Source organism: Atractosteus spatula, unplaced genomic scaffold (genome assembly GCF_055471065.1).
Source record: "Atractosteus spatula isolate fAtrSpa1 unplaced genomic scaffold, fAtrSpa1.hap1 Scaffold_96, whole genome shotgun sequence".
Lineage (NCBI taxonomy): Eukaryota > Metazoa > Chordata > Actinopteri > Semionotiformes > Lepisosteidae > Atractosteus > Atractosteus spatula.
In genome coordinates, this window is record NW_028296930.1 from 98,454 (window position 1) to 125,285 (window position 26,832).

The following is a 26,832-nucleotide window of genomic DNA, read 5'->3' on the forward strand; positions in this document are numbered from 1 at the left end:
CGGCCACACCCCCTTGAGCAGGCCCTCTGATGTCACAGGGGGCGTAGTCAGCGTGAGAGCAGGAAGAAGGAGAGGAATAGAGGATTTGTTTGTCTCAAGTAAGACTTTGTTTTTTGTGAATTTTTGTGGTTTTTTGGTGTTTTTGGTTGATTTTTGAAGCCCTTCCCTTCAGCCTAGTGCTGTTTGGGGAGGGGAGCAGCTGCCCGCAACACCGAGGGGGTTGAAGATGGACTACAAGTGGCCGCTGCAGCTGACCATGGAGAGTTGCCAGCAGCGGCGCCCCAGGACCCCAGTGAGCCAGCAACGCCCCAGCCAGTGATGGGGGAGAGGCAGAGAGAGGCCCCTCAAATCCTGGGTACAACGCAGCAGAAAGGAGCCGGGGACCAGCCAGCATCTCCACCAGCAGAGGCGCCCCGTTGCCCTAACAAACCTGCTGCGTCCCACTCTGTGCCGCAAGAGAAGCGGAGGGAGGTTGCTCCACAACAGGCGGTGGTGCAGCGTGGTGCAGCTGAGATCCTACTGGCACCACCACCACCAGAGGCGGCCCCTCAGTGTACCAGTGGGCTTATGACACCCCAGCCTGTGCAGGGAGAGAGGCAGAGGGAGGAGGCGACGGCACCAGCACCACCACCACCATCACCATCAGCGGTGCCCCAGCTTACCGGTGAGCCAGCAGGGCCCTCTTCTGGGCCAGGGGATGAGAAGCCTGCTGGGGTCAGCAAAGGCGCTGCTGCGAGGCGTGTGACCAAGCGGCAGCGGCAACGGCGACAAGAACCTGGCAAGGTGGACATAGGCCCAGACGAAGAGACGCCCGAGGACCCAGAGGAGCCTGAGGGGAAGCGCCCAGTTGCCCTGCAGCAGCCACAAGACACCGCCCTGCCAGGTGAGGAAGCCTCTTCAATACTCGGGCAGGCACCATTGGCAGAGACTGAGGAAGGGGAGTTGGATATGGTCGTGGGAGGAGAGGTAGGGGAAGTGGTGGAAGAAGGAATGGAGGATGGGTGTCTTGAGATGGATGGGGCAGGGACGGAGGAGGGGGAATTACAGAGCATGAAGATGGAAGGGGAAGGGGAGGTGGTGGAGATGGATGGGGTGGAGAGGGAGGACAGGGAGGAGGGGGAGGGGAGTGGGCGAGCCGGGGTATAACTGCCTGGGCCCTCGAAGGCCGGGATCCAGTGGCACCACGTCAGGCCTCAGCCCAACCTCAAGCCCAGTTCAAGAGTTGTCCACAGACCCATCCCTGATGTCTCTGCGGTGGCGGAGACAGTGGCTGGGGAGGAAGAGGCGAGTGTTGGCAATGAGAATGTGGCAGAAAGGGCGGGGAAACTGTCGTGCGGGCCGGAGAATTAACTTCACTCTTTCCCGGCCATATGCGTGATGGCAACTTTCGCCTCTTTAAATGCCAACGGGCTGAGGGACGGAGCGAAGCTGGGGGCAGTGTTAGCTCTGCTGGGGCGGACAGATGTTGTCTGCCTCCAGGAGACCTTCTGGGATGAGGAGTGTGTCTGGAAGGTGCGAGCACAGTGGGACTGGGAGCTGTTTTACAGCAACGCCTCCGGCCTGTGCAGGAGGGGGGTGGCCGTGCTGGTGAGGAGGGGAGTGTGCGAGAGCGTAAGGCTCCTGCACCGCGACACGGACGGCTGGGTCTCGGGTTTCTAGGACAGTCCGTGCTGCTGAGCAACATCTACGCCCCCAATGGGGAAGCGGAGCGGCTCGCCTTCTTTAAGCAGCTGGAGGCGAGCTGCTTTCAGCAGCCAGAGCTGGTCGTCGGAGATTTTAACTGTGCACTGAGTGCGCTCGATGTCGCGGTTGGGATGACCTTTAAGAGCAGCACTGCTCGCAGCTTCCTGGAGCGCAGTGCGGAAGCTCACGGGTTCGTGGATGCGTGGCGTCAGGCTTATGGTGCGCGGAGGGACTTTTCTCAGCGGCAGGTCGTTGAAGGTGTCTTGAGACAGAGCCGGATCGACCTGTTGCTAGGGCACATGAGTCTCTTCCTGCGCCTGAGCCGGATGCACTATGTGTTCACGACCCTGAGTGACCATGATGTGCTTCACTTCTCGCTAGCAGGGGCACAGGAGGACCAGGGCCCCGGCCTCTGGTGCTTTAATAACGTGCTCCTGGGGGAGGCTTCATTCTGTCAGGGCATAGAAGACCTAATCCGGCAGCAGCTGCAGTGTCCCCTGTACAGGTCAGAAAAGCTGGTCTGGTGGGATAATCTCAAGTACGCCATCAAAGAGTTCAGTATCTCGTATGGCCTGTCCTGGGGGCCTGAGGGGAAGCACAACACATGCCTGGTTGTCGGGTGCACAGATGGGTACGAAGATGTGTCGTTTGCCGCGTTAGAAATTTATAAGTCTCTCAGTTTAGCCCGAATTTTATCGGCTGTTCTGTACATCCCCAGGGGTCTGGGTGCCTATACTATTACAGATGATACAGATGATACTGAGCTGAGTATAAAGCACTTGCTGAGAAACATAATTGATGACCGATCGCCATATGAGTATGTACGCTCCTTACTTGAAAAGGTAGACGGAAAAATACTAGACGTGGTGCGTTGCAAAAGAAACATTATACTTATTTTACACAAGAGAAAAAAGATCTATGTAAAACTAGGGCTGTGAAATACTCGCAATGTGAATAGAGCTTTCACTCTGTTTTACAGACACGGGTGAGCCATCATCTGAAGAATGAAGGATTCCGAATGTATACGTCAGAATTCTTACAAAGAGTGCTTTACACCCTTCTTTCTGTAAAGCTTGAAATGAAAATCAATAAGCCAAATGCTAATGTCCTTGAATTTGTTAAAGAGATATATGTGTATGTAAAGAACATGAGTGAAATTACTGTGATTCTGATGTTTTCAGATCAGAAACTGAAGCCTGGCGGATTCAGCGGTATGTATTCCAAAATACAACGCATTTTACATAGAACCTGTGGTAACACTGTCCCTCTGATCACTCAAGCAAATTTATTTGCTCTGTTAGACAGTCTCCTAGTTCGGTGTTCACGGCTATAGAAATGGCGAGAGAAAGGGCGTTATGAACACTTTTTCAGATGCTGCTGAGTTTCTGAACAATGTTGGGGTGATAGCTACAACTGATTTTCTACACCAACATTTAATTGGCGATTGCAAGCAGTAGTCTGTAACGTCTGTGAAAAGTTCAAAAGTGTATACTAGGATGTTTCTGTATTTTAAAACCTACTGATGAAATAAAGTGGTTCACATTTCACATGCTATTTGTCCTGCGAGTTCTTTCTGTGACACTTTACTCAGTCAGTGTGTTTGTGTGTGCTTGATGTTTTTTGAGACATGCTATCAGGGTCAACCAGTCTGACACCCGGCCGCGGCTGGCTCTCACACCCCGTGAACTCGTGGCCCTCACCAGACTTCCCACACCGCCGATTCCCTAGGGTTATAATAGACTGCGCACAAACCTGCAGCAAACATGATTGCCTTCCAACCCTCCTCGCTAATACGTGCTTTCATACACTTATTTATAAATCGAGGGGGATGCGGTGGTGGGCATTTGGACCCTTAGACCAGGGGCTGCTCTGGAGGGGGCAGGGCATCCGCCCATAGAGCTGGGAAGGTTAAAGATTTCTCCAAGCCCATAGTTTTTCTTTTCACCTCAAATGGCCATGATCTCTCAATGACTGACTTATTTTAATGTAATCTTCTCTATTCTCTTGCAGGTTTTGACTTCACACCTTTCTTCACCTCTCTGCACTTTGCACTTCCTGAGTGGCCTCCCTGCCGCTCCTGCCTCCTCCCTTCTCCCAGCTTTTGATCTTCTGTGCTATTTAATCTTTGTAATCTCCCCTTTCTCACACCCAAAGAAGGCTTCACAGCCGAAACGTTGCGTTTTCTCTCTTCTCTTTTCAGTATGGAATAAACCTATTACTTGTTCTTTTGAAGACTACATATGCTGACGTAGTTTAGTTCAGGTGGGTAGCTGCTTTAATATACATTTGTAAATGTCAATTTAAAACTGTAAAAATAGTAAGATTGTAACTTTACTTTTAAACTTGGCAAGAAATAGACGCATGGCAGGTTACACCCTGGAAAGGACACCAGTCCATCACAGGGCAAAGACAAACACACTCACCTGGAGGTCCAGGTTTACCTGAAGCCCACTAATCTACCACTATGCTTTTGGACTGTGGGAGGAAACTGGAGCTCCCATTTGAAACCCACTTGAACACAGGGAGAACAAAACTAAGTACTAAGAACTCAGACAGCTCCCTAAGTCTCAGGTCTCAAATTGAACCCAGGGCCCCAAGGCTGAGGCAACAATACTGACCACTGCACCACTGTGCTGCCTATAAACATATAGGCAGCACATATCAAGCCTTACAAGAAATCATTAACACCCTCAACACACACCACAGGTCCATTAAACTCAAATACACCAAGTATGGTAGCCTGATAGACGTCCTAGACACCACCACATATAAGGTTTCTTCCTTCAACAACACAGACAAACTGGACATCAAGGTATTTTTCAAAGACACATTCACACGGCTTACTGCACAAGGATAGCTTCCACCCAAAACATACTTCCGAAGGACTGGTAAAATCACAACTCCTACAGTTCCACAAAATCTGTACACAACAACAAGACTTTGAGGAAGCCAAATACACACTCTTCCATGCTTTACACCAGAGAGGATACACACAAAGTTTCCTCAAAAATGTGGCACAAACATTTCTGAAAAGAAAAACTCCAGATGATAGAAAAATACCCCTGAACACATCATATTCTCAACACAGCATATAAACCAACCAAAAACCATGATATTAGAAAACATAAACATACTGAGGGAGCACAAAAAAACAAAAACCTTCAGCATTAATTATTCCAAAGCAAGCTAAAACCTGTACAAAACAGATCAAATACACCAAGAGCCAAACATTTCATAACAGAAAACAATGATCCAAAACAACAAAACTAAAGAAATCTTCCAGTTGCAAAGGGCACTCTCAGAAAACATCAATAACGCCATCTACAGCATCCAGTGCAAAAAGTGCGGGGTGACCTATGTGGGGGAAACAGGTAATTCCATCCGAACCCGACTGGCACAACACAGGTACATCAGGAACTATGGGACTGGACAAAGACAGAAAGAAAAAGGAAAGGGAGTGGATCAAAAGGCTTGATACTATCTTTCCCCAAGGCCTGAACATCAGAAGAACTGGGAGGGATTTAGTCATTGGAAGGAGAGTGCTCTCCTTGTCCCAGATGGTCCCCTCTCGGATAAAAATCTGGGAGAAAGAGCTTTGTTTCCCTCTCCTAACTAGCCAGATCCTACAGGGACTGGAACTCTTCACTGTCACCATACTAACACTTAGGCAACAAACAGAAGAATAACTAAAACCAATCAGCTATGGAAACTCGCAAAGGTCGCACAGTCCTACTAGGGAGGTAAACAAAAGACCCTGATTGCCTATTGAGATGTTAATGGTCCATGCATAATCCCCAGCAGGGAAAGCAGAAACCCATTCACCAACTGAAACTGCACCTACTCACACAGAAATGTACAGAAGGAACACAGACCATAGGATACAAACTAGCCCACTGGGAGGAACTACAACACACCGCCCCTTACAAAACAGGATAAAAACAGGCCAGCAGGGACACTGCTCCAGAATGATGCCTGAAGAAGACCCAGGCAGAAACATAGCAACACACAGAAAGGCAAGATTGTCTTCCTATGGAGCCACAGATTCTACAGAGGTAAAGCTGCCTAACAGTGGAAACCTAACGGTGTCAATGAAGCTTTAGGCATTTAAATGGTAAGTATGGATCAATATGGTATGTATCAATCCAGAGTTGACAAAGCACGAAACCATATGGTCACCCTCCACACTGCCTACACAACAAACATGTCTAACAGACAGGATACCTTCCAACAAGGAACCAGGATCATCTACAAAATGATCCAAACAGTCCACCATTAACAAAACACAGCAGTTTTTTCGGACGGGAGAACCAAGCACCCACCAGCCTATGACAGAAGACAGAGGAACTCAAGCACCTCATAAAACCTGCCAAGCCAACCAAATTCACATATTTGAAGCTGGTAAGCAATGCCAAAAATTGGCTTCACACCACACTGCAGATCCTCGAAGAGCACTACATGGAAAATCTGTCATGACAACTAGAGGATCTTGAGCTTCCCACTGGGGGAAAGCTTTTGCACTTGTTTCTAACTGATCAAAGAAACATTATGGGAGGAAATTACAGAAGGACACCTTTGGACCCTACAGTACACAAGCTATCAATACTGTGTTAGGGAAGGACATTCAGGCATATCAAATTATCACAGCAGTTCATAAAGTCTACAATGGCTTCTATTGCAAAGACTGCGACCAAGACCAAGTATGAGTTTAGTTGTTTTATAAAGTCATTTTAGAGCAAGGTATAATTCTGATTAAAAAAATACAATAAACAACACGGTGAAGCTATTGGAGAGAAAATTAAGGCTCAGTTAATAAACTGAAACAGTCAACTTGTTTCTATACACAAAAGTTTATTTTCAAAAGAGACCCATGAGAATTGATCTGGTGTGCAAGACCTGCCTGAAGACATTTGACCAGTTTCCTCTTCACCTAAAGATGGTGTATGAAATAAGCCTCAGCAGAGGAGATCTGCAAGGTCCTTCTCCAGGCCAGGAAGGACTTGTTGAATCACCTGAGGAATGGGCAGGTCGGGGATTGCAAGAGCATAGGGCTCATGTGTGGTGAGAATGTGAGACTGGCGGAGTCCATGGACTGTTTTATGTGGAATCCTGAAGACACATCAGCAAGGTAAGATATTTAGAATTTATAAGGGTTCTTCTGTTTCTTTTCAAATTTACCATTATGTAAAGGTATGTTAAAATTATATACCCATAGTCCAGATGCCCTGAGCAAGAGGCTGCTGTCCAGGAGGAAGAGATGCCAGAGACTGAAGCAGAGGAGGAAGGGGAAGACATGAGTTCTGGAGAACGTTCTATTTTTACAAATGTATCTATTATTTTATTCTTGTATTCTAGTTTGTCTTATAGGTATAACATTTTTAAATTTGAATCTTGTATTCCTTCTGCCCCCCAGTAGTTAAAAGCCATCAGCAGGCTCTCAGGATGAGGGTGACCCAGGCTGGACTGGACAGAAAGCACTCCCTGGATGCTGTTCACCGGGCTGGGTTTAAACAGGACCTTACCAAGGATCTTGGAGTGGCAGATTGCTCTCAGGAGGTATTTATTTTTTAAAGGCATTTACAATTGAGCAGTGATATTTCCATAGCACATGTTTTTACTCCTTAGCTTAAAATTCACGCATGTGAAATGTCAGCCATAAACATTGCGACTACATTTTTCAGGTAGAAAATGTTTCCAGATTCCTGTTTCTTTATGGATCGATCTGCATCTTCCTTAAACTTTGTAAAGGACAACCAAAACACAATTATTGTAACCAAATGAATACCAATGGACTGTCTCACCAAACCATTGCTAATTATATCAAGAACATAAACCGTTTTCCACGCTACATCCTGAAGGCTATCAATGTGAAAGTAGATGATCCCAGCTTGGCTAACCTCATCATCAACTTCCATAGTATCTTAAAGGATATTCAGAAGAAAAACTGTAAGAATGTTGCCAAGAGATTATGAGAAAGAGGTACTTTTCATTTTTTAACTTTATTCAACTGTACTTCTTTTAATTTGAATACAAAAAAAGATGTTGATAGCATAACCAAGTACCAGAGATTGCTGGAAGGTGTTGAGGGTTGCAAAGAGAGATGTGTTGAACATATTGGGCAAGACATACAGCTCTGAAGAGAACACCCTGCCTGACCATCATCTTGTGCTGTATTACCTGAAGACCTTTCTCCAGCTGAAGGACCTGCAGCACCTAGGGGTGGTAAAGAACATGACAGTAAGAATACTTTCATACAACAAATAAGTTACACACACACACACATATATATATGTAGTGGTTTGATGGGTTTACTGAGACAATTATCAATTGTAGCAGTAACCACGAGGTTGTTCGTTGGGGCTTTTAGAAAATCAATCGTCAGAACAACTAACAACGCACACACACGGGTTCAATACACGAGATACATTTATTAATATAAACTGTGCACCAAACATATACTAGTCTGCCTGGATACGAGTGGCAGACCTTACTGTGAGGGTTATCAATATACAAGGTATATAATCTCGAAGAGATGCAAACACAAAGAGATACACAACAGAGAATATATGTCAATATATATCGTTCGGTTACCAAATCGCTAATCAGTGTTATTACCCACTGTTACTCTAAACTCGGAAGTAAATACATTACTCATGAATTAAATTGATAACAACTTGTGTTGAGGTACAATTAAATTCTCGAGACGCAATGTAGAACATGGGGTTTACTTATCCACTGTGTTTGGATTTGGAATTTCCCGGCACGAACACCAAACCAGCTGACAGGCTCTGTTGCAGCCTCTGTTGCAGCGGTTGTCCAATGGGCGTTGTGTCGGCGTCCTCTGGCTATCGGCCAACCAGTCGAGGTGCAGCTCGGAGTAGGACGGGCGGAGGAATCTGACTGCGGCGCGCAGGGCAGTCGTTGCTCCGAGGGGATCTACCAGCAGTCCGGCTGGCTAGTAGAAAGTCTCTATGCACAGAGTGTGACCGCGAGTCCTCACAAGTCACTCTTTTGCCTGGGAAGAAACTGGTTCGTTCCCGGTCCAGCGCTGCTTCTGAATAAGCTATTCAGGTTGTCGACGAGGGTCCAACTGTAGGCTGCCGTTGATCAAGCGGAGCATTCACGTTGGTAGAATTCTGAGTACGTACGGGATCCTCGGCCTCGCGCTTAGAACAAAGTCCAAGTCCTTTTGCAGACAACAGCAGTTGTCACGTGATTGTCTCTGAGGATGCGCGAAAATGGCCAAGGAGAGCCCAGAACTGAGCTTGCGCTCCCTTTTTGATCAAGACCCAGATGTGTGCTGATTGGTTGAGAGTTTGGCGGGCATTGGAGACCCACGTGGTATTACCAGTCCCTGATTGGTTGGTCAAGGTGAGATATAAGTCACTTACTCTTGACACTTAGAAATGCAGTCCAGATGTCCATTCGGCACTCCCTTGACTGATAGGCGCCAGTGGATGACCATTGATCATAATAGCCAGGCTTAGCTAATGGCATCCCCGTCTGGGAGTTGCTTCTTATCAAAAGAAAAACATCTTAAATCAACTTGCATGAATTCTTTCTCTGTGGTTGCACCACAGAGATGGAGGGTGAGATGGGGCCTCCTTTAGGAGCATACCAACGCTTAACTCTGTCTTATTAACAAGCATTGCCGCTACATATATATGGGATTTTTATAGTTTGGTGTATTAATTTTTATTTTCTTGCTATTACAGGTTGAGGAATGGATGCAAAGAAAGTGTTGTTTCAAGAAGTGGGCAAAAAGATGGTCTAGTTTGCTGTTAACCAGCACAAAACCTCATCACAGCAGCTGGCTTCCATTGCATTGAGTGAAGAGGAACATGTAAGTGGATGGCTACATTGATAAAGCCCTCCACTCGATTCAGGGTTGTTGTGGAACTGGAATAATCCTGGCAAGCAGTGGGTGCAAAGCACAGTATCGCCCATAATGTGACACCAGTTCATCACAGGACTTGCACACTCACACCACGGCCAATTTTCATAGAAGCCCATTAAAATCCATGTTAATACAGAACAAAAGACCTCCACTTGCATAGCTCCCATCATTTATAGTATTTAAGAGAATCTCCAATGTACCTTAATTGCATTTTTTGTGTTTTATCAGCTGTTTCATCTTTACTTCACTAAACTAAGCTGTAATGCCCAGGTCAGCAGCTGTGAAGGGAGACAAAAAGTTTTTCAGTTCATCTGCGGGAGAGCCAATTCACAGTCCTTCCAACAACTTGAGAAGACTGCATGAGAAGTAAGCAGAATAATATATTACTTTATATTTCTGTGGGTTGGAAACATTCACATATGCTTGCTTGTTTGTTTTGTAGATTCCTCCAGCCATTCATTACCAGCCAGGATGGCAATTGAGATGACAGCAAAAAATGTAACCGATGCACAGAAGAGCATTATGGCAGATTACTTAGCCCATTCCAATGTGCCCGCAGAGAAACATTATAGAATACTGACTCAGCCAGCATCTGCTCGGCAATCAAAGTAATTGAAGGCTTTGCAGGACAAGGAGTTTAGTAAGCATCATTACAATCTTAAAATAAGTCTCTAACAAAACAATCATTCATTTCTTTTTTTTAACTTCAGGTCAAGCAATCAATCATCAGACTCTGGACAAGAATGCACGCCTGCTGTGGAGTAAGTTTGAATACAGTATACCTCTTCAGTTATTTTTTGACATTGTGTTACACAGACCTGTGATATTTTATTTAAAATGTTTACAACAGTGGATCAAGGCCAAGATCCACAACAGCAGCTGCAGGATTTACAAGTCCAAAGATTGATGATGCTACAGCCTTCCAGCCTTCCAGATGATCAGAAAGTGGATAAATCCATCAAAGAAAAAAAAAAGACACCAAGGCTGTAAGAGGGTCATTTATAATTAACGAACAGCCTGTCATAATTCTGTCTGTGACAAAAAAGGACATTGTTGAGGGAGAAGAGCTCCTCTTTGATTACAGCATTTCCAGAAAATCATTTCAAGGCAAAGTACAAGCTCTGGAGTGGTTGGATCACTGAACATTTCCAAAACAGAAACTCAGTAAGTGTACTTAAGTGCATATTTTGAAGATATATATTTTTTTGTAGCTTAAAATTAATGTTAGAATTATGTTTGTGTTTTTGTCTTAAAAATGGCATTTCTCATTCTCACCAGCAAGGATATAAGGAAGGGATATGGGACTGCCAAAAAGATACATAATTTTCAGAAGAGCATAGAAGGCAGATAACTACCCCACTCAATTGTTACTGCAGAGAAATGCCACATCGTGTAAACAAAAAAGGTTTTGAGAAGTGAACCATTCTTGAAATTTATTGACAGAATCTGAATAGCACAGCATTCCCAGACCAGGCACTGGAGTTTCCTGCAGCATTAGATGGGCAGTCTCTTGGTAAGAGAGAGATCGACAGAGTACTGGAAGTCATGAACAACACCTTTCCAATTCATCGAGAACAGAGCCCACAAGATGTGTCTAGAGAACAATTTCTTACAATTTAAGTGGTAGTTTCTGAATAGGTTAAAGACAACATGGCTCTACAGCTATCTTATAACTTTTAAGAAGTTGCAAAAGTGATTACCATATTGTCAGTGGTTTATATTTAAAATCTAAAGATTTGAAATTTAATCTGTTTCTTAAACAAAGGACATGGTTCACAGGAACAGCAGCCTAAATCATTTGATGACTGTAAATATGACAAGCTCGTGACAGTGTAAATTGTGCAAAACACAGTTGTATTGTTTTGGTTTTGTCTTCAACATAATCATATTGGTAGGCATGTTATTTTTATAGCAGCAACCTGCCATTCACCACCAGCCAAGATGCCACAAGGTACAAGAGAGGACCCAGAAGTACTTAATGATGCAGAGAAGAGCATATGGGTGAAAAAAAAGAAGACAAGAAATATCCATTAACACGTGCATCTACAAATCAGAAGATGGGTGATGGTCAGCATTTCAGGAGTGACACTGGAGATTAAATTCATGTTCTTACAGCGATTTTCTATGTTTGGCTTCAACACAAATCATATTGTAACGCTACGGGGGCTCAGGCGGGCGCCCTTGCCGCATTAGGTCGGCCCCACACTGTCCGGGGCTCGAACCTGGGACTTCCGCGTCTCTCTGCAGCGACCTAGCCCCGTGAGCTAAAGAGAGATCTCTCTCCAGCCCAGTAGCTGTAGTCCTGCTATCACAGGGAAGGGCGGTGACGTCACCTGCTCTGGTACGCCGGCTCTTACACAGTACCTGTCGGCTGTAAGCATTACACTCTCCCCCGCTTAAATCGCCGTCCCCGGCGAAGGGCTATCCCCCCCGCTTCTGACACCAATGTAACGCAACGGGGGCTCAGGCGGGCGCCCTTGCCGCATCAGGTCGGCCCCACACTGTCCGGGGCTCGAACCCGGGACTTCCGCGTCTCTCTGCAGCGACCTAGCCCCGTGAGCTAAAGAGAGATCTCTCTCCAGCTCAGTAGCTGTAGTCCTGCTATCACAGGGAAGGGCGGTGACGTCACCTGCTCTGGTAACCCGGCTCTTACACAGTACCTGTCGGCCGTAAGCGTTACACTATTAATATGCTCACATTATTAATTTGCACAAAATGCCCGATATTCAATACAGGCCACATTCAGAGGAGTACACACAACCCAGCCAGAACGTGGCTAGCTGAAGTGCGGCGGACCACAGGGAAAGTACTCTTGCCCACATGGATGTCTCTGCTCTGAAAACCAGTGGATAAAGGTATATGACAGTCTGTTCTTAGCTGTTGATTTTGTGCAAAACATTGAATATGAAAGATTGAAGTGTCACCATTCTATGAAGTTCAGACATAAGTATTATATTGATAAGCTAGGTCTGTTCTACTAATACCTGAAGAACTTTTATATTGCACTGTTTGCTTTGGTTTCCTTCACGGGCTCTAGTTTTCAGACATCAGTCTAAGACCATTGGTGGGTTCATTGGTTTCTGGTAAAATTGGCCCTAAGTGTGAGTGTGTGTGTTTGATTTTCATCTGGCATCCTCAGAAGATGTCTTTGTTTTCTTTTCTTAATTGCTGTTGATTACTAGAGTTTATTTGGCATAATACCTTTGTGATGAATACTTTCTTTTTTGTCAATATTCTTATTTTAATCAACAATGTCAATGAGTTAGTACCTTAACCTTAAAGAACAAGCAGTAAAAAAATAAAAACTAAAAACACACTTCAGATGGGTTATAAGTTGAAGTTTTTGTTAGTGAACCGAGATTCCTGTGCAGTGCAGAGACCCATCTTTAAAACATTGCATGTATATATGGTGGACTTAAAATGTGTCCAATTTTCTCACAATGTAAAAGTATATTAAACAGGTGACATACTCTATCTATAAAGATTTGACTAATTTTAATTCCATACTTCCACTGACTGCTTCGGAATACATTCTGTAAATTTCCCTGAATAATCATTGTCTCACAGAGAAGACCTGGGTGACACAACAGGGGTCAGGGTTGTGCTGAAGGGAGGTTTGTGTAGACTGGCCAGTGTCTATGGGATCACCGGGGGTTCCCCCACCACCTGTAACATTGCCAGGGGGTGCAATCACAGACAAAAGCCAAGGTTTCCTTCATTGAGGGGTCACTATTTGTCACATCCTGGCTGGACAAGAGCAGTCTGGGACACTCCAGGCTGGACTGGACCATTGTCTTTGGAAGATGGGGTAACAGGAGATGAAATAGATCACACAAGACTATCAGTCCTGCCTAGTTGTTATGTGACTGACGGACTCACCACCACATTGAGAAGAGACAACCAGCTTCTCTGTAGAAAGCAGACCATTTCACTTTAACTGGTTAATCAGATCTAATGAGCTGTAATACCCTTGACAAGACTGGACACTTTACATCTAACTACCTCCAGTCCCCCCTCCTCTACAAATAGCCCCACTTGTTCGCAGTGGAACCAGCCTGGAGCAGCAGAACAGAGGTTTTTGTTTCTTAATATTGTCTGCTGTTGTAAAACATAAAAACTCTCCTTTGAGGCTGGTGGGTGTCTCCTGTATTTGCCACATATTCCCAGGGCTTCTCAGCCGAGTGATCAAAAGCTGAACTGCAAGATGCTGAATTTCACACTGGGGTACAACAGACCCTAGTGGGAGAGTGGGCAGAGGAAGGGACTCCCCTCATAAGGGGACTCTATTATCTTTATCTCACGTAGCACATTATCGCGTACGGAGTTTACGTGAGTGAGGTCAATAACGAGCAAAATCAGACCCAATCTACTGCTTTCACCAACAACAGCCCTTTATCTTGGGTTTTAACCTCCACCTATTACCCCTCAGACTCAATCTTTCTGAAAAAGGGGTTATGATCAAAACTTTGCCCAGCACTGTTTGAGCAGAAGAAAGAAATATTCCCGACGGTCTTACACAGTAACCACCAACACCAATAACTTTAATGAGAAGAATAAACCCAGCTTCTGTTCAAAAGGAAAATTTGAAATTTTAAAGTTTTTATTGATACACAAGCAATAACAATTTACACTATTAAGTTCTACATAAAATTAGATACAAAAGCGAAGAACAAAAACACTAGACAGATTTTGTGCAAGGCAAGAGGCATCACAAAAAAAGTTTCCAACATGACCTGCTGAAACATGACTTGTGATCCATCACCATTTGATTGCAACATGCTTGGGCCATAATTTCAACTTCCAGACCCTCTCAGTATCTTTCTCCCCAAATCTTCTCCGGTGGATCAAAATGTAGTCTCTCAAATAAGACACAGCCTTCTGTATCACTGACAGAGGCAGAGTTTTTTCCATTCTATATACCAATGTAGTTCTAGTCTTCCATAAAGCTTCCCTTAGGCAACAGATGACCTGCCAGGCTTTGCTTTCTTCCGATTTCGATAGCTTCTCAAGTCCATGTCCATAGAGCACTACCTGGGGGTCACTTATACTGCAAGCCAGAAAGCACCTTATCCAGCTGTTAGCCAATGTCCACACCTCTTTTGCGATGCCACAGTCCCACAGCACGTGCCGGATGGATTCTTCTTGTCCGCATCCTTCCACTGGACACCTTGATGTCTTCCCCATGCCTCTCGAATGCATCACAGCCCTTGTTGGTAAAACTTCATGTGCAATCAACCAGCACATGTCTCTGTGTCTATTCAACAAAACCGTGTGGCCAACCCTTTTCCAAACATGGCTGGGATCCCCAGCCACGAGGCCATGAATATTACATACTACATACTGCACCTCTACCTCACACAACAAGTTCCAACCTTCTTGCACTTGTCAACACATCCCGTGCCTCATTTTCCAAATTCTGTTCCCTTAAAAATTTCTTTATGATAAAATATGAATATGGGAGGTTAAAAGCAACAGGTGCCGTTAAAGGGATCTCTAAAACTTTCAATGTCCTTAAATAAAAACCACACAAAAAGCGAGACATAAAGGATACTTTCCCCCTGTTCCCTACCGCTAAAGACAAGTGTAATGATACATATTTGTACATTAGGAAAGTGAACAGTTCAGGCATGCCTTTTCCACCCATTTCCACCTTTTTTTCTACAACCACCCTCTTTACTCTCTCCCATTTTGACCTCCAGAAAAAATAAAAAATAGCCCTCTTTAAAACCAATAAAACAGACCTTGATGGCATAAATACAGCACTGACAAACAATAGTAATGGTAAAATTACAGTCTTGACAACTAAAACCTTGCCTTCCATTGTTAATTCCCGTAAACTCCACAGACCGATCTTGCTTTTGACTTTCCCTACCACCCTCTCCCAATTCCTACTCCCCATCCCATTTCTGTCAAAGTTTATTCCCAAGATCTTCATTTCATCTCTACGAATTGTGATTCCCACATTTTCCTCTTCACTCCAGTTTCCATATTGCATCAGCACACATTTGTTTTTATTCAGCTTGGCCCCTGATGCTCCGCAAAACTGGGTTGTCACCTCCAAGCTATTTCTGACCCCCTTAAAATCTGTACAAAAAACATTTACATCGTCCATGTATAGTACAGTTCTCACCTCTTGGGCCCCACTCCCAGGGATTTTAATGCCTTCAATCCCATTCTCCATTCTTAAGGCTTGTGCCAGTGGTTCTATGCATCAAACAAAAAGGAGTGGGGATAACGGACAGCTTTGGCGAACACCGCAATTCACATTAACCACATTTGACATGCTTCCATTATTATTCTACTTCCTATACCCTTATATAATAACCTTACCCAAGTGAGGAACCTGGTTGAAAGCCCCATCTTTTGTAGTACTCTAAACATACTCATAAGAGATACGATCGTAAGCTTTCTCAAAATCCAAGTTTAAGACCGCTAATCCAATATTCCTCTCTCTCGCATAACCTATGGTATCTCTAATCAGTATCAGGCTGTCCGTGATCCTCCTCCCTGCCACACCACAAGCTTGATCTGGATAAATGACTTCACTCAGGACATTTTAATCGAAGCGTTAAACACTTGGAAAGCAGTTTAAGATCACAATTCAATAAAGTTATCGGTCGCCAATTTGCCAGGTCTGTGCGATCATTCTTTTTGAATAGTAAGATCACAACTCCCGTCTTAAAGCTGTCCGGCAGTTCTTCTAAAAACTCAAATTCTTTAAAAATGGTTAAAAGATCCAATGCTAAAATATCCCAAAAGGCCCTGTAAAACTCAATGGGTAGACCATCCAACCCTGGAGTCTTGCCTGTTTTGAAGGTCTTCAAACTTTCCATTAACTCTTCTACAGAAAGGCCTTTTGATAAAACAGTATCGTCTTTTACACTCTTTGGAATAACTTGCACAAATTTTTCTAACAAATCCTTAGACACTTGTTTCTTTCCAAACAACTCCCCATAGAAATCCTCAGCTACAGTCAACATGTCTTCCATACAAGTTTGCAAAACCCCCTCTCGTCCCTTCAATGCTGACATTAGTCCCCTCCCTGCAACCCTTTTCTTGAAAAAGAATCTTGTACATTTTTCACCTTCAAGCTCTTTCACTTTGCTTTGAAATATGATTTTTTTTATCTTTTCTCTAGAGAGATTTAAAAGCTCATTCTTTAATTCTTTGATTTCCTCACTGAAGTCCCACCCCTCTTCTAATAACTTAACATACCTCTGCAATCTCTTTTGTAATCCGTTTTCAACCCTTCGAATCCTAGCCTGTTTTCTCCTCCCCATCTCTATGAAGAATGCTTTTGTACGCTCCTTCACCTCCTCCCACCACTGTGCTCTTGTGCCAAACAGGTCATACAAAGACTGCCATTCCTTATATCTTTCCCTTAACCTGCTCCTCACTTCCTCATCCTCCAGAAGTGAAATATTCAGCTTCCACACACCCTTCCCCACAGTAACAGCCTTTGGAATAGCAAGTGTACATGACAGTAAACAATGGTCAGAGAAAAAAACAGGGGTTAAGCCTGCAGTTGTGCAAGTAAAATCACGTATCAAAACGAAATCTATACGTGAGGCTTGGGTCCCATTAGACTTGTGCCATGTGAAACCTGCCCTCCCTTGACTATGAAGTTTGAGGGCATCTTTCAGTTTAAAATCTTTACATACCGTTTGGAATAATATTGATGATTTATCAAATTGGACCTGTCTCTCACCCCTCATTCTGCCTTCTCTTTCTAAAAGGCAATTAAAATCCCCAGCTAAAACCAGTGGTTCCCATCCCAATAAATATTCTCTCAATTCCTGAATTAGGACATATCTGTCATGTGGGCAACTCGGACAATACACATTTAAAAGTTTAAATTTGACATTCATGAAACCCAGATACACCACCAGTGCTCTCCCTGGTTTCACTACAAGGTACTGACGTACCTCTACCATCTTATTTTTAATTAAAACAGCTATACCATCAGATTTATTCTCATTGGACCCACTCCAAATTGATGGGCCCCAATGTCCACAGTTCTTCCATACCCTTATAGCTGTTTTTAAAAGGTAATCCACACTCCTGTAACAACATAATATCAGCATTTACCTTACTCACAAATGATAATATAGTCCTTGCCCTTAACTTGGATAGAATGCTTCTCACATTTATGGACACAATGTTCAGAGCCATACTTAATGTTAGACCAGGGGAGACTAAAAACTCTGGCTAGAATCATTCAGTCTGTGACACCTACTATACAGACCTTTTTCTTTTTCCATTTGCTCTCCTTGCCTCCTCCTCCACCACCCCCACCATCAATAGGATGGTTCTTCACCTGCCCTCCTTGAGTCTCTAGTTCTAAAGCTGGATCAGTAGGATTGGAGAGAACTAATCCCATGGGAGAACCTGCCATCTGACGACTCTGAAAATGATCTTCCCTCACTTTTCCACTCGGAGTTAGATCACTTTCTAAATCGGATGTCTCAGCAGACCTTTTAGACTGCACCCTCTGTTCTGTACATTCCATTTGAGCGCTTTCAGTCTCCACGGGTGGCAGACGATCAGGAGAGATGCTACCAATCAATTCAGAGTCCACCTCACTTTCCACATCATTATCATTCTTTTCTACCTCAGCCTCATCCCCTTCACTCCATTCTGAACCCTCGCTCTCTTTTCCACTACTTTCTTCAACGTCAACCACATCCAGTTCCTGATCCAGAACCACTGCTCCAGCCCTAAATACCTCCTCAAACTCTTCCTGTTTTTGCATCGGTCTTCCCAGTTTTGTTCTATTTGCAAAGAAATTTGGACAGTCTTTAAACACATGACCTTCACACTCACAGAGATTGCATTTCCTCACGCTTGTACATTCAGTATATGCATGTCCGATTTCCTTGCACTTACCACACACCACCTTTGTACAGGCATCCACAAAGTGACCCAGCTCCCCACACCTCCTGCACAGTTTTGGCTGCCCTTGGTAGAACACAAGGCCTCTATTTTCACCTAATCCAATCAAAGAAGGAATGTGTTTAAATCCACCATAACCATTTTTGTCTTCATGCAACGAAACAGGTACTCTCCATGCACAGTTCCAGATCCCATCATCATCCAAGACTTTGAGGCTCATACTTAGACAACCATGTCACAATATCTTCCTTCCTCACCATCTCATTAAACATACGAACAATCACAGTCCTATTAGAAAGATCCGTCAGCTTCTGCCATTCAAACATTCTAATCAGACCCACATCTTTTTTCTCTTCTATTTTTCTCCCAAATTCTTCCAATAACTTTGCCGATTTGAAACTAATGTCAAAACCAATTCCCTTCGGCAAAGTAATTAAACAATTGACATCTAATGCCTTAACCTTTAACTCTTTCTGTAACACCTTCCTTGAAAAGTCCAACCGTGAAATATCACCCGAGTGAGCCGAGCCCTCACCTCTCTTGTACAGCAAACGCGCGCAAAAATAACGGCGCATGCCGACCATACAGGCCGCCATGGCCGTTACAAATGTGTCAAAAGCAAACAAAAACCAAACCTAAACCTCTTCTGTGCACCAAACCCTATTCCCTTAATCTTATACTCGTACACAAACTCTACTCTCAACTTCTGGGCTTTAACCCTATAATTCTCCAACACTGGCTGGAGACTCTGTTTGTCCATGCTCAGCGGTTATATAGGACAGGACTCGGCGCGCAGCAGGTGCGGCTCATTGCTCTGCGCTCCTCGTGCGGAATGCGCGTCTCCTCACTCCTGACTCGTCACACCGCCTTCATACTCTACAGCGGGGAAAAAAAACTCCCCTTTACTGTCTTCATACATCCCTCTTAAATCCCAGAAACACAGAAACTCCGAGGCGTTTCTGTGAGTCAGTACTGGGTTTTTCTGTTCGAGGTTACAAGCAGAAACAAAAAAAGCGTTGAAAGCAGGAAGTTATTTCTGCTCGTAAAAATAAATTTTCTGATTCCTAAAACCTAATAAAATCCATGTAAGTCTCCCTTTCGTTCCCAATGCACATTACTGAATATAAACCAGTCAAGTTCAGGTACTTTTCTGATTTATCTGAATAGTTCTGGCGCAGCTGTTACAACAAAGATACTTATAAACTATTTTTTTTTCATACGAGTTCTTGCCGTTTTTAACTTTAATATTTTTTTCAATTCGCTAAGTCACAAGAAACACCAACAACACTCATCGTAAGCATCTGACCAATCACATTCCTGAATTTTAAAGCCATTTAGTATTTATTTTTAAATTGTTAATTTTTTTACACCTTTTACTGTGTAGAATACTATTCTTGCTGCTGTCGTCCTTTTACAGCCACTTGGACAGACCACTCGGAGACATCTGCGTTCAGTAAGCGCTGAGCCTTCTCTCAGCACAAATTGCCTCTTTTACATAGCAGCCCCGCCACTGAGAAACGAAGAGTAATGCCTTTTATCTGGCATTTTTCATGTCCAATACTTTTGACATCTACCAAGAGCGACAGAGTTCTTTTGCAACACTATTTCTTTTTTCTTTCTGTATGCTTTGATAACAAAACTAGAAATCGTGCAAGGGAAAAATGTTTTTTTTTTCGTAGAGAAAACGTGCACCAGGAAATGTTGTGTTGAGAAGAAATGATTTAACATGATATGTGACCTAATTTACCAGAGCAAATGCTCACCCAGCAAGGTCTGGAGAAGTTGGAGAGTCTGGTGGATGTGATATGAGTTGTGGAAGGAACAGTCTTTCTTTGAATCCTAAATCAATCGGAATTTCAATGCGACACATAAACTCTTTGTCTGATTTAAAGAGATTATATTTTAACTCATAAAATTTTAGAAAACACGTTTCTCACTTTGAAATTTTAGACCTGGCGGTGTATTACTAGTAGTGTATTACTGAGCTCACTACGGTGCAATTCAGGTTATATGATGTACAAGAGGTTTAATAAATAACGCGTCTGATTTTGGATCATAAGATTGTAAGTTTGACTTCTACCTGGCTCGTGTAAATGTTATTCAAGCTCCTCAGTAATAGATGTCTATTATGTAATGAAGTGCTCCTGAAAGCAAACGCTGGGTCTGTTTCCTTTCCAGCTCAAGTCCAAGTGACATTTACAGGCATCAGACACTTTTTAATAAAACAAAAGTATCCTGAAACTCCCTAACTTTCAGGTTTGTTTACACCTGTAATAAAAAGGAATCTGAAACTTCCAGGATTTCATTCTCTGATGTAGCTGTCTCTCAAGTCGGACGTGATGTTTCGCAGATGTCAACTGTGCCTTTTATCTTGTGTTCAAGGGTATTCGCTCTTTCATTTAGATTATCTATGTGATGTACAGACAGAACTCAACCGCCTAGTGAGAATTCCGGGTTCAGCACCAGCAGAACCTGAAAAACTAAGAACTGACCCCGACCTGATTTGAACACGCAGCCTTCGGATTTGGAGTTAGACACGCTAACGCTGTGCCATGAGGTCACACCAGTTCCACCCCTTCTAAACCCCCAATGGAGAAAAATCAATGTCGCGAATTTTTTATTTTATTTCATTCTCTCCTGTGAGGAGCACTGCTCTTCTGAAGAGAGTATCTTCTTCCCAGACCACATTTCATTCTTCATGCGCAGCTCTTGTGCAGGTGTTGTTCTCGATAACAGATCCAGGAACACTGATTGTTATTCTATTTTTTTTTAATTAAGTACCCCATAGTGCAATGGTAGCACGTCTGACTCTAAATCCCGAAGTTAAGTTTTCAAAGTACATGCGAGTCAACTGATACTGATCAGGTTCTTCTGCTGCTGCTGAACCCACAGTCTTCACCTTAAAGTCCAATTCCCTAAGCCTACTGACCTTATATGTCCATCCCTTCTCATAAAAACTCGTATTTTCACAGGGTACCCTTCAGAAAACGCAGTATAGAATGTAAAAAACTCCAGTAGTAAAAATTTTACGGAGTGTATCACTTTCACTGAGACCGAGAAGTGTTAAGCTGTATATGAGTCTTTGTGGCTCGGCTGTTAACAAAAATGGTGGTGGTTTGAGCCTTCCCAAGGATGCGATGAGCCTTTTAATGTACACACCCTCCTCACTTTATTTCTCCACGGCCGGTCTCGTATCGCATTCAAATACTTACTGCCCGTAGAGGGCAGCAGGCTCGCAAACATAGCTCACTGTGTATATAATGAAGAAGCGAAGGTTAGTTTCTTATCTGCATGTTGCAGAGCCTTATGCAACTCGTACTGTACCAACAGCTAGGGTTTGATCCCTGCACGGGCTATTAGTTGAAAGACCATTGTATACGACGTGCAACAGATTTATTAAGCTGGCTTTTATGTTTCACACTATATTGCAATCTTGAAACCAAAATTATTAGAAGGAAAGCTTTTTTTACACTGACGTTACTCCTTTTAATATAACCCAGATTGTGAAAACAACTCTGCCCTGTCAAAAGAAAATGTTACACAAAAGTTGGAAAGCACACTCTCAATCCATCTGTAAGCTAGCAAATTATTTCAGGGAAGAAACTCAGTTTAGTGAACTACTGTTGTATTTTCACTCATTGAATTTGATCGTTGTACTCTCTTTGCATTCTCAGCAATAATATTTCAAAATTACAGTTCGGATGTATTGGAAAACTTCACAAGCATTATTAGGTTAGGATTATAAAATTGTATTTTAATATCTCGGTATATTTACCTTCATTTTAATATAGATATAACCATAAATGTTGTGAAGCATATTGTACTTTTGTCATACTTGTTAAAACATTTTAGTTGAGGACTACATGCAAGACATCTGTAAACGAAGATGTAATTAAAATAAAATTGGTAATTAACAGAAAACCACAATTTGTATAATATTTTTCCGTGATATCGATGATCAGTTGAAGGATTTGAAGAAACTATCAAAGAAACAGCAGATGATTTTGGTTTTGAACCCATCTTTACACCTCAATAATCCATTTGTCCTCGAAAAAAGAAAAGACAGGCATATTTTGAGTCTCATAATTATCCTCTTCTCGATCCAAACAAAACGTATACATTTGATTGCTTCTGTAGTATTTTGGATTTTCTTACGAAGATCTCACGAAGTATTGCCAGGATCTATATTTAGCGTTCGGTAGCGATAACACTGCTGATATTGATTGAGTAAAAATCTATGATGTATTGACAGCTTTATCTGAAACGAGAAGTCCTTGAACGCCGCTTATGAAGTGTTGGGATTCATACCAAGAAATACTTTTTGTTTTCCCGCCCAAAATGCTGCTATTGCATTACACATTATATGAACATTACCAGTTTTGGTAGCTTCTGGGTGCGATTTTCCAAAACTGAAACTAATTACAAAATTATTTAAGATGAACCATGTCCGAAAATTGTAAATCATGACTAATATTAATATCAACTGAAATTACTACAGAAAAAAAGATTTAACCAAAATATTCATAAGGCTATGCAAGCCTAAAAAGTAGAACAATTAAATTCATATAACTTTTATTTATTTTTTTTTTTTAAATGGGCTCACACACCTGAAGACACTAACGTTTCTCTCCGCTAGAGTATGTGAATAACAGTTTAACCCAAAATGTTTGGAATTGTGATTTTGTTCAAATGCAATAAATCGTCTGTCAGTAGTAAGAAATTATTAAGAAAGTAAGAAATTGTTTTATTTCACAAACTGTAAGACGTGAAGAGAGTTTACAGTTCGTATCCTTCACTTTGTCTTTTAACTTAAGCGTTCAGGATCCAAGCCTGTGTGTGGATGGTTGTGTTTCTTGAATCTCTTGTAATCATCAAAAGTCGTTGTTTAGTCCTTCAGTTTTACCATGGATATTTCATACGATCCATACTTTTCATGCTCTTTTGAATTTTCCTTCACTTATGGAAAAAGTTCAAGGTGTTCTTGTCGCTGTGCTTCACATCTAGACGAGAGCACTTGCATCAGTACATGACACACAGTGAGGAGTTCGTGCAGCTTTCAGCTCAGTGCAGAGTGCAGAAGGAGGACTCACTCGCTGAACGATCTCTCAAGAAATCCCGGGTGAGATTCAAGAGGTGGCTTCTTCAACAGCCACGACAAGTCTGAAGACTTTCTCTGAATTTCCTGAATATGACGTTAAATTAGTTCAAATAATTTGGTAGTTAACACAACTAAATGCTTTGGATGTATATTTAAAACAACAGAGCAAGACTTCAGGCACTTTGAGTATGCATGAAGTTAATTGTGTAAACCTGGATCTATATGAAGAATAAGAGCTCTCTTGTTCACAATATCTTTTTATATTTGTTAATTGAATATATCAATTGAGTATATCTGTTATATTTTTGAATGGGATGGGACTGTACACTGGTGGTTCCCAGGGGAAAACAGGGTTATTGAGCCATTGGACATTCAGAGATTATATGTTGTGTGGGCGAATGTAATCGTGTGCGAAAGTAAAAAAAAAATCCTCTTAGATGATCAAAGAATAAATTGGGTGGGTGAATGTAACTGTGCTCTAACAATCCTCTTAGCGCTAAAGATGCAGCCCCTGAAAGTGTACTCGACTTACCTGTATAGTACTGCTGACACAAATGTAGCCTCTACTGTCACTCCCTCTGCAGCCAGAAGGCGCTCCTTCTCTGTCCTGTCCCTAGTTTCCGGTCTGCTGTCCTTCCTGTCCCTCTCTTTCCCTTGGGCTATATATTTCCGGGTCTTGCACTCCGTCCTGGCTCAGCATTGACGTTCGGATGTCCTGAGACCGCCTAGCACCAGGGCGCCCCACGTCCGCTCCCTGAGGGCATAGGTTTCTATACGGCATTCCTGAACTCTTTGCACTAATGAGCCTGGGCCTTTTTCCCGTCTCGCCGCTACGCATATGGGTCTTTTTCCGCTCTCCTGCTCCCCACGGTTAGTCCCTTTGGACGTCCGTGACATCTACATCAGACAGAAAAGGCAATGTGTTCGCTTAATCGTGTGAAGGATCTCCTTGTGAATCTGTCTCATTCATCAATGGAAACAGAAGCCATTAGAATATGATACATGTTCACCTTCAACCCTGCAGCTGCCGGACGTGCTTGTTTTGGGACTATTTGCAATAAGTATCGTATTAGTATTTGTGTGTCCTTACTGGTATCTTTTAAACTGTGCGGGGCATTCGGTAATATACAAACCGGACAGAAACACAGTAATAATCCTATTTTACCGTGTCCTTCATTTTAATTTACTGATCAGATAAATCGAAATTTTCTGATTCAAAGTCCCTGCAGTTCGTGCTAATTAGAACCACAACAATATTCCTGAGTCTTGAGCACACGTTCAGCTGGGCTCTGACTTTGTTCAGCACGATTTCTTGTTGCATTTGAGCTCAGAGCTGGAGATGATCTCCATATTCTACCGCAATAACTACTCCGAAACGTAGTACACAGTAAACACGTTTTAAGTGAAGTCTGGTTGTTAAAAAAATTAAACCAGTGCCCTGTCACAGAAACGTACCCCTGTCTTCCGCGCAACAGCTTCCGCAGCTGAGCATGAGCTCTGTTTACTCTGTTTAATGTCAGCAGACATTTCCTCATTTCCAATGACGTTTTCGCCTGTTCTCAGTTTTTTAAAAACGGTCATAAACGCTCATGAAGTAATTAATTTCAGTTTGAAGTCTGTTTCTGTTGTCTCGGCTCTTGATGAAGAAAAGCCGTACCTGGGAGACTCCCTCTCTGAAGAAGTTTGCCGTCACCCTGCAAGGGAGAAGATCCATCATTCACCGAGGCAACCGCTGAGACAATTAATATTAACCACCGATTCCAATAACCTTAACTAAAGCAGGAAGATCAGTTTCTGCTCGAGTCAGCTGTTTTCTGACTGGAGACGCTGTGTGTCCGGGCTTAGAGGTTATATAAGAAAAGACTCAGAGAGCTGCGGGCGCGGCTCATTGCTCTGCGCTCCCCGTGCTGAGTGCGCGTGTCCTCCCTCCTTTATTACCTTCGTACACTCCTCTCAAACCACAGAAAACTCCCGGAATATTTCGATGAACAGCTACTGGGTCTTTCTTTCCGAGATCACAGGCAGAAAAAATAAACACGCTGAAAACAGAAAGTTATTAATAATCGTAGGCGAAGATGGGCAAAAATATATATTTCCTAAAATCCAATAAAGTCCAGTCACGTTTAGGTACGATTCTGATGTACTGTATCTGAATAGCTTTGGCACAGTTGTTACAACAAAGAAACAAATAATCTTTTTTTTTATTTCATTCAAGCTGTAGTTTTAAAACTGTTTATTTTTAATTCTCTAAATAATACAGAACACAATCACTCATTGTAAGCGTCTGACCATTGATATTCCGGAATTGTAAACCAGTACACAGGCGTCGCGAAATTCATGCAAGAGTCACACGCTGGCGGGCAGTTCAGCGAATATGATACCTTTCAGGGGCCGGATACTAGACAGAGTCATCGTTCGGAGTTTATTCCTCCTCTGCCGCAGTCTTTGCCTCGGACCACCCCTCTTGGCACATTTGCGCTGTATTTTCGATTTTCTGTATAGAACACCGAATATCTTGAGGAAGTCTGGCAAGCGAAGACTGCTGGATTATTGAGGTGCAAACATTGGTTCAAAATCAACATCCTCTGCTATTGCCGTTGCTCCTTTGATAGTTTCTTCAAATTACTGATCTGACCTTCAATATTGAGGGATATTGAGCATAAAACCATACAAATTCAGGTGGGTCTGCGTCAGCATGCGTAAGCTGCAAGGGAACGAGTAATAGGTTTATTACAAAAAGAAAACAAAGTTTCGGCCGTGGAGCCTTCAGGTGTGCTAAGAACACCTTCTCCACACTTGAAGAAGACCCAATGCATGAAATGTTGTGCTTTTTTCTTCTTTTTTCAGCATGGAATAAACCTACTCGTTCCTTTGCATACTGTACAATGCAAATTGTAGCTTTCTTTAGATCGCCAGTTTTATTAAAATTCCAGCCTTTTTTACAGTTATTTTAGATGTTTGGCAAGGTGTAATAGCCCCTCTCGCATCCTCAGCTAAAATATTTTAAAAGTACAACAAAATTACATTATATTGAACAGCTCTTAGGTTAACATATATATTCAAATTAAGGTAAATATCCGAAAATATTGAAATACAACTCCGGCGATTTGTCGTTTTTGCTTGTCAAGTTCTCAAACAATTTTGCGTTGTATTTTAAATTACTTTAGCTGAGGATGCAACGGGAGTATAAATGAATTCTCCCGCCACCCATTAGAACATAGATTTCCATGGGTGAAAACTATCTGCTTGGAAGTTGCCGATGTCG

At 42.9% G+C, this 26,832-nt stretch overlaps 1 protein-coding gene across 1 annotated transcript in view; it reads right to left on the reverse strand.

The window, feature by feature from the left end:
* Window positions 1-3,004: 3,004 nt before the first annotated feature.
* LOC148804609 (zona pellucida sperm-binding protein 3-like) overlaps window positions 3,005-26,832 on the reverse strand; it is a 43,613-nt gene continuing 19,785 nt past the window's right edge. Inside the window, exons 9-10 of the mRNA XM_088909828.1 lie at window positions 15,708-15,781; window positions 3,005-3,010 (exon numbers count right to left, since the gene is read on the reverse strand). Coding sequence (XP_088765954.1) covers window positions 3,005-3,010; window positions 15,708-15,781 — 80 coding nt within the window. The remainder of the gene's footprint in view (window positions 3,011-15,707; window positions 15,782-26,832) is intronic.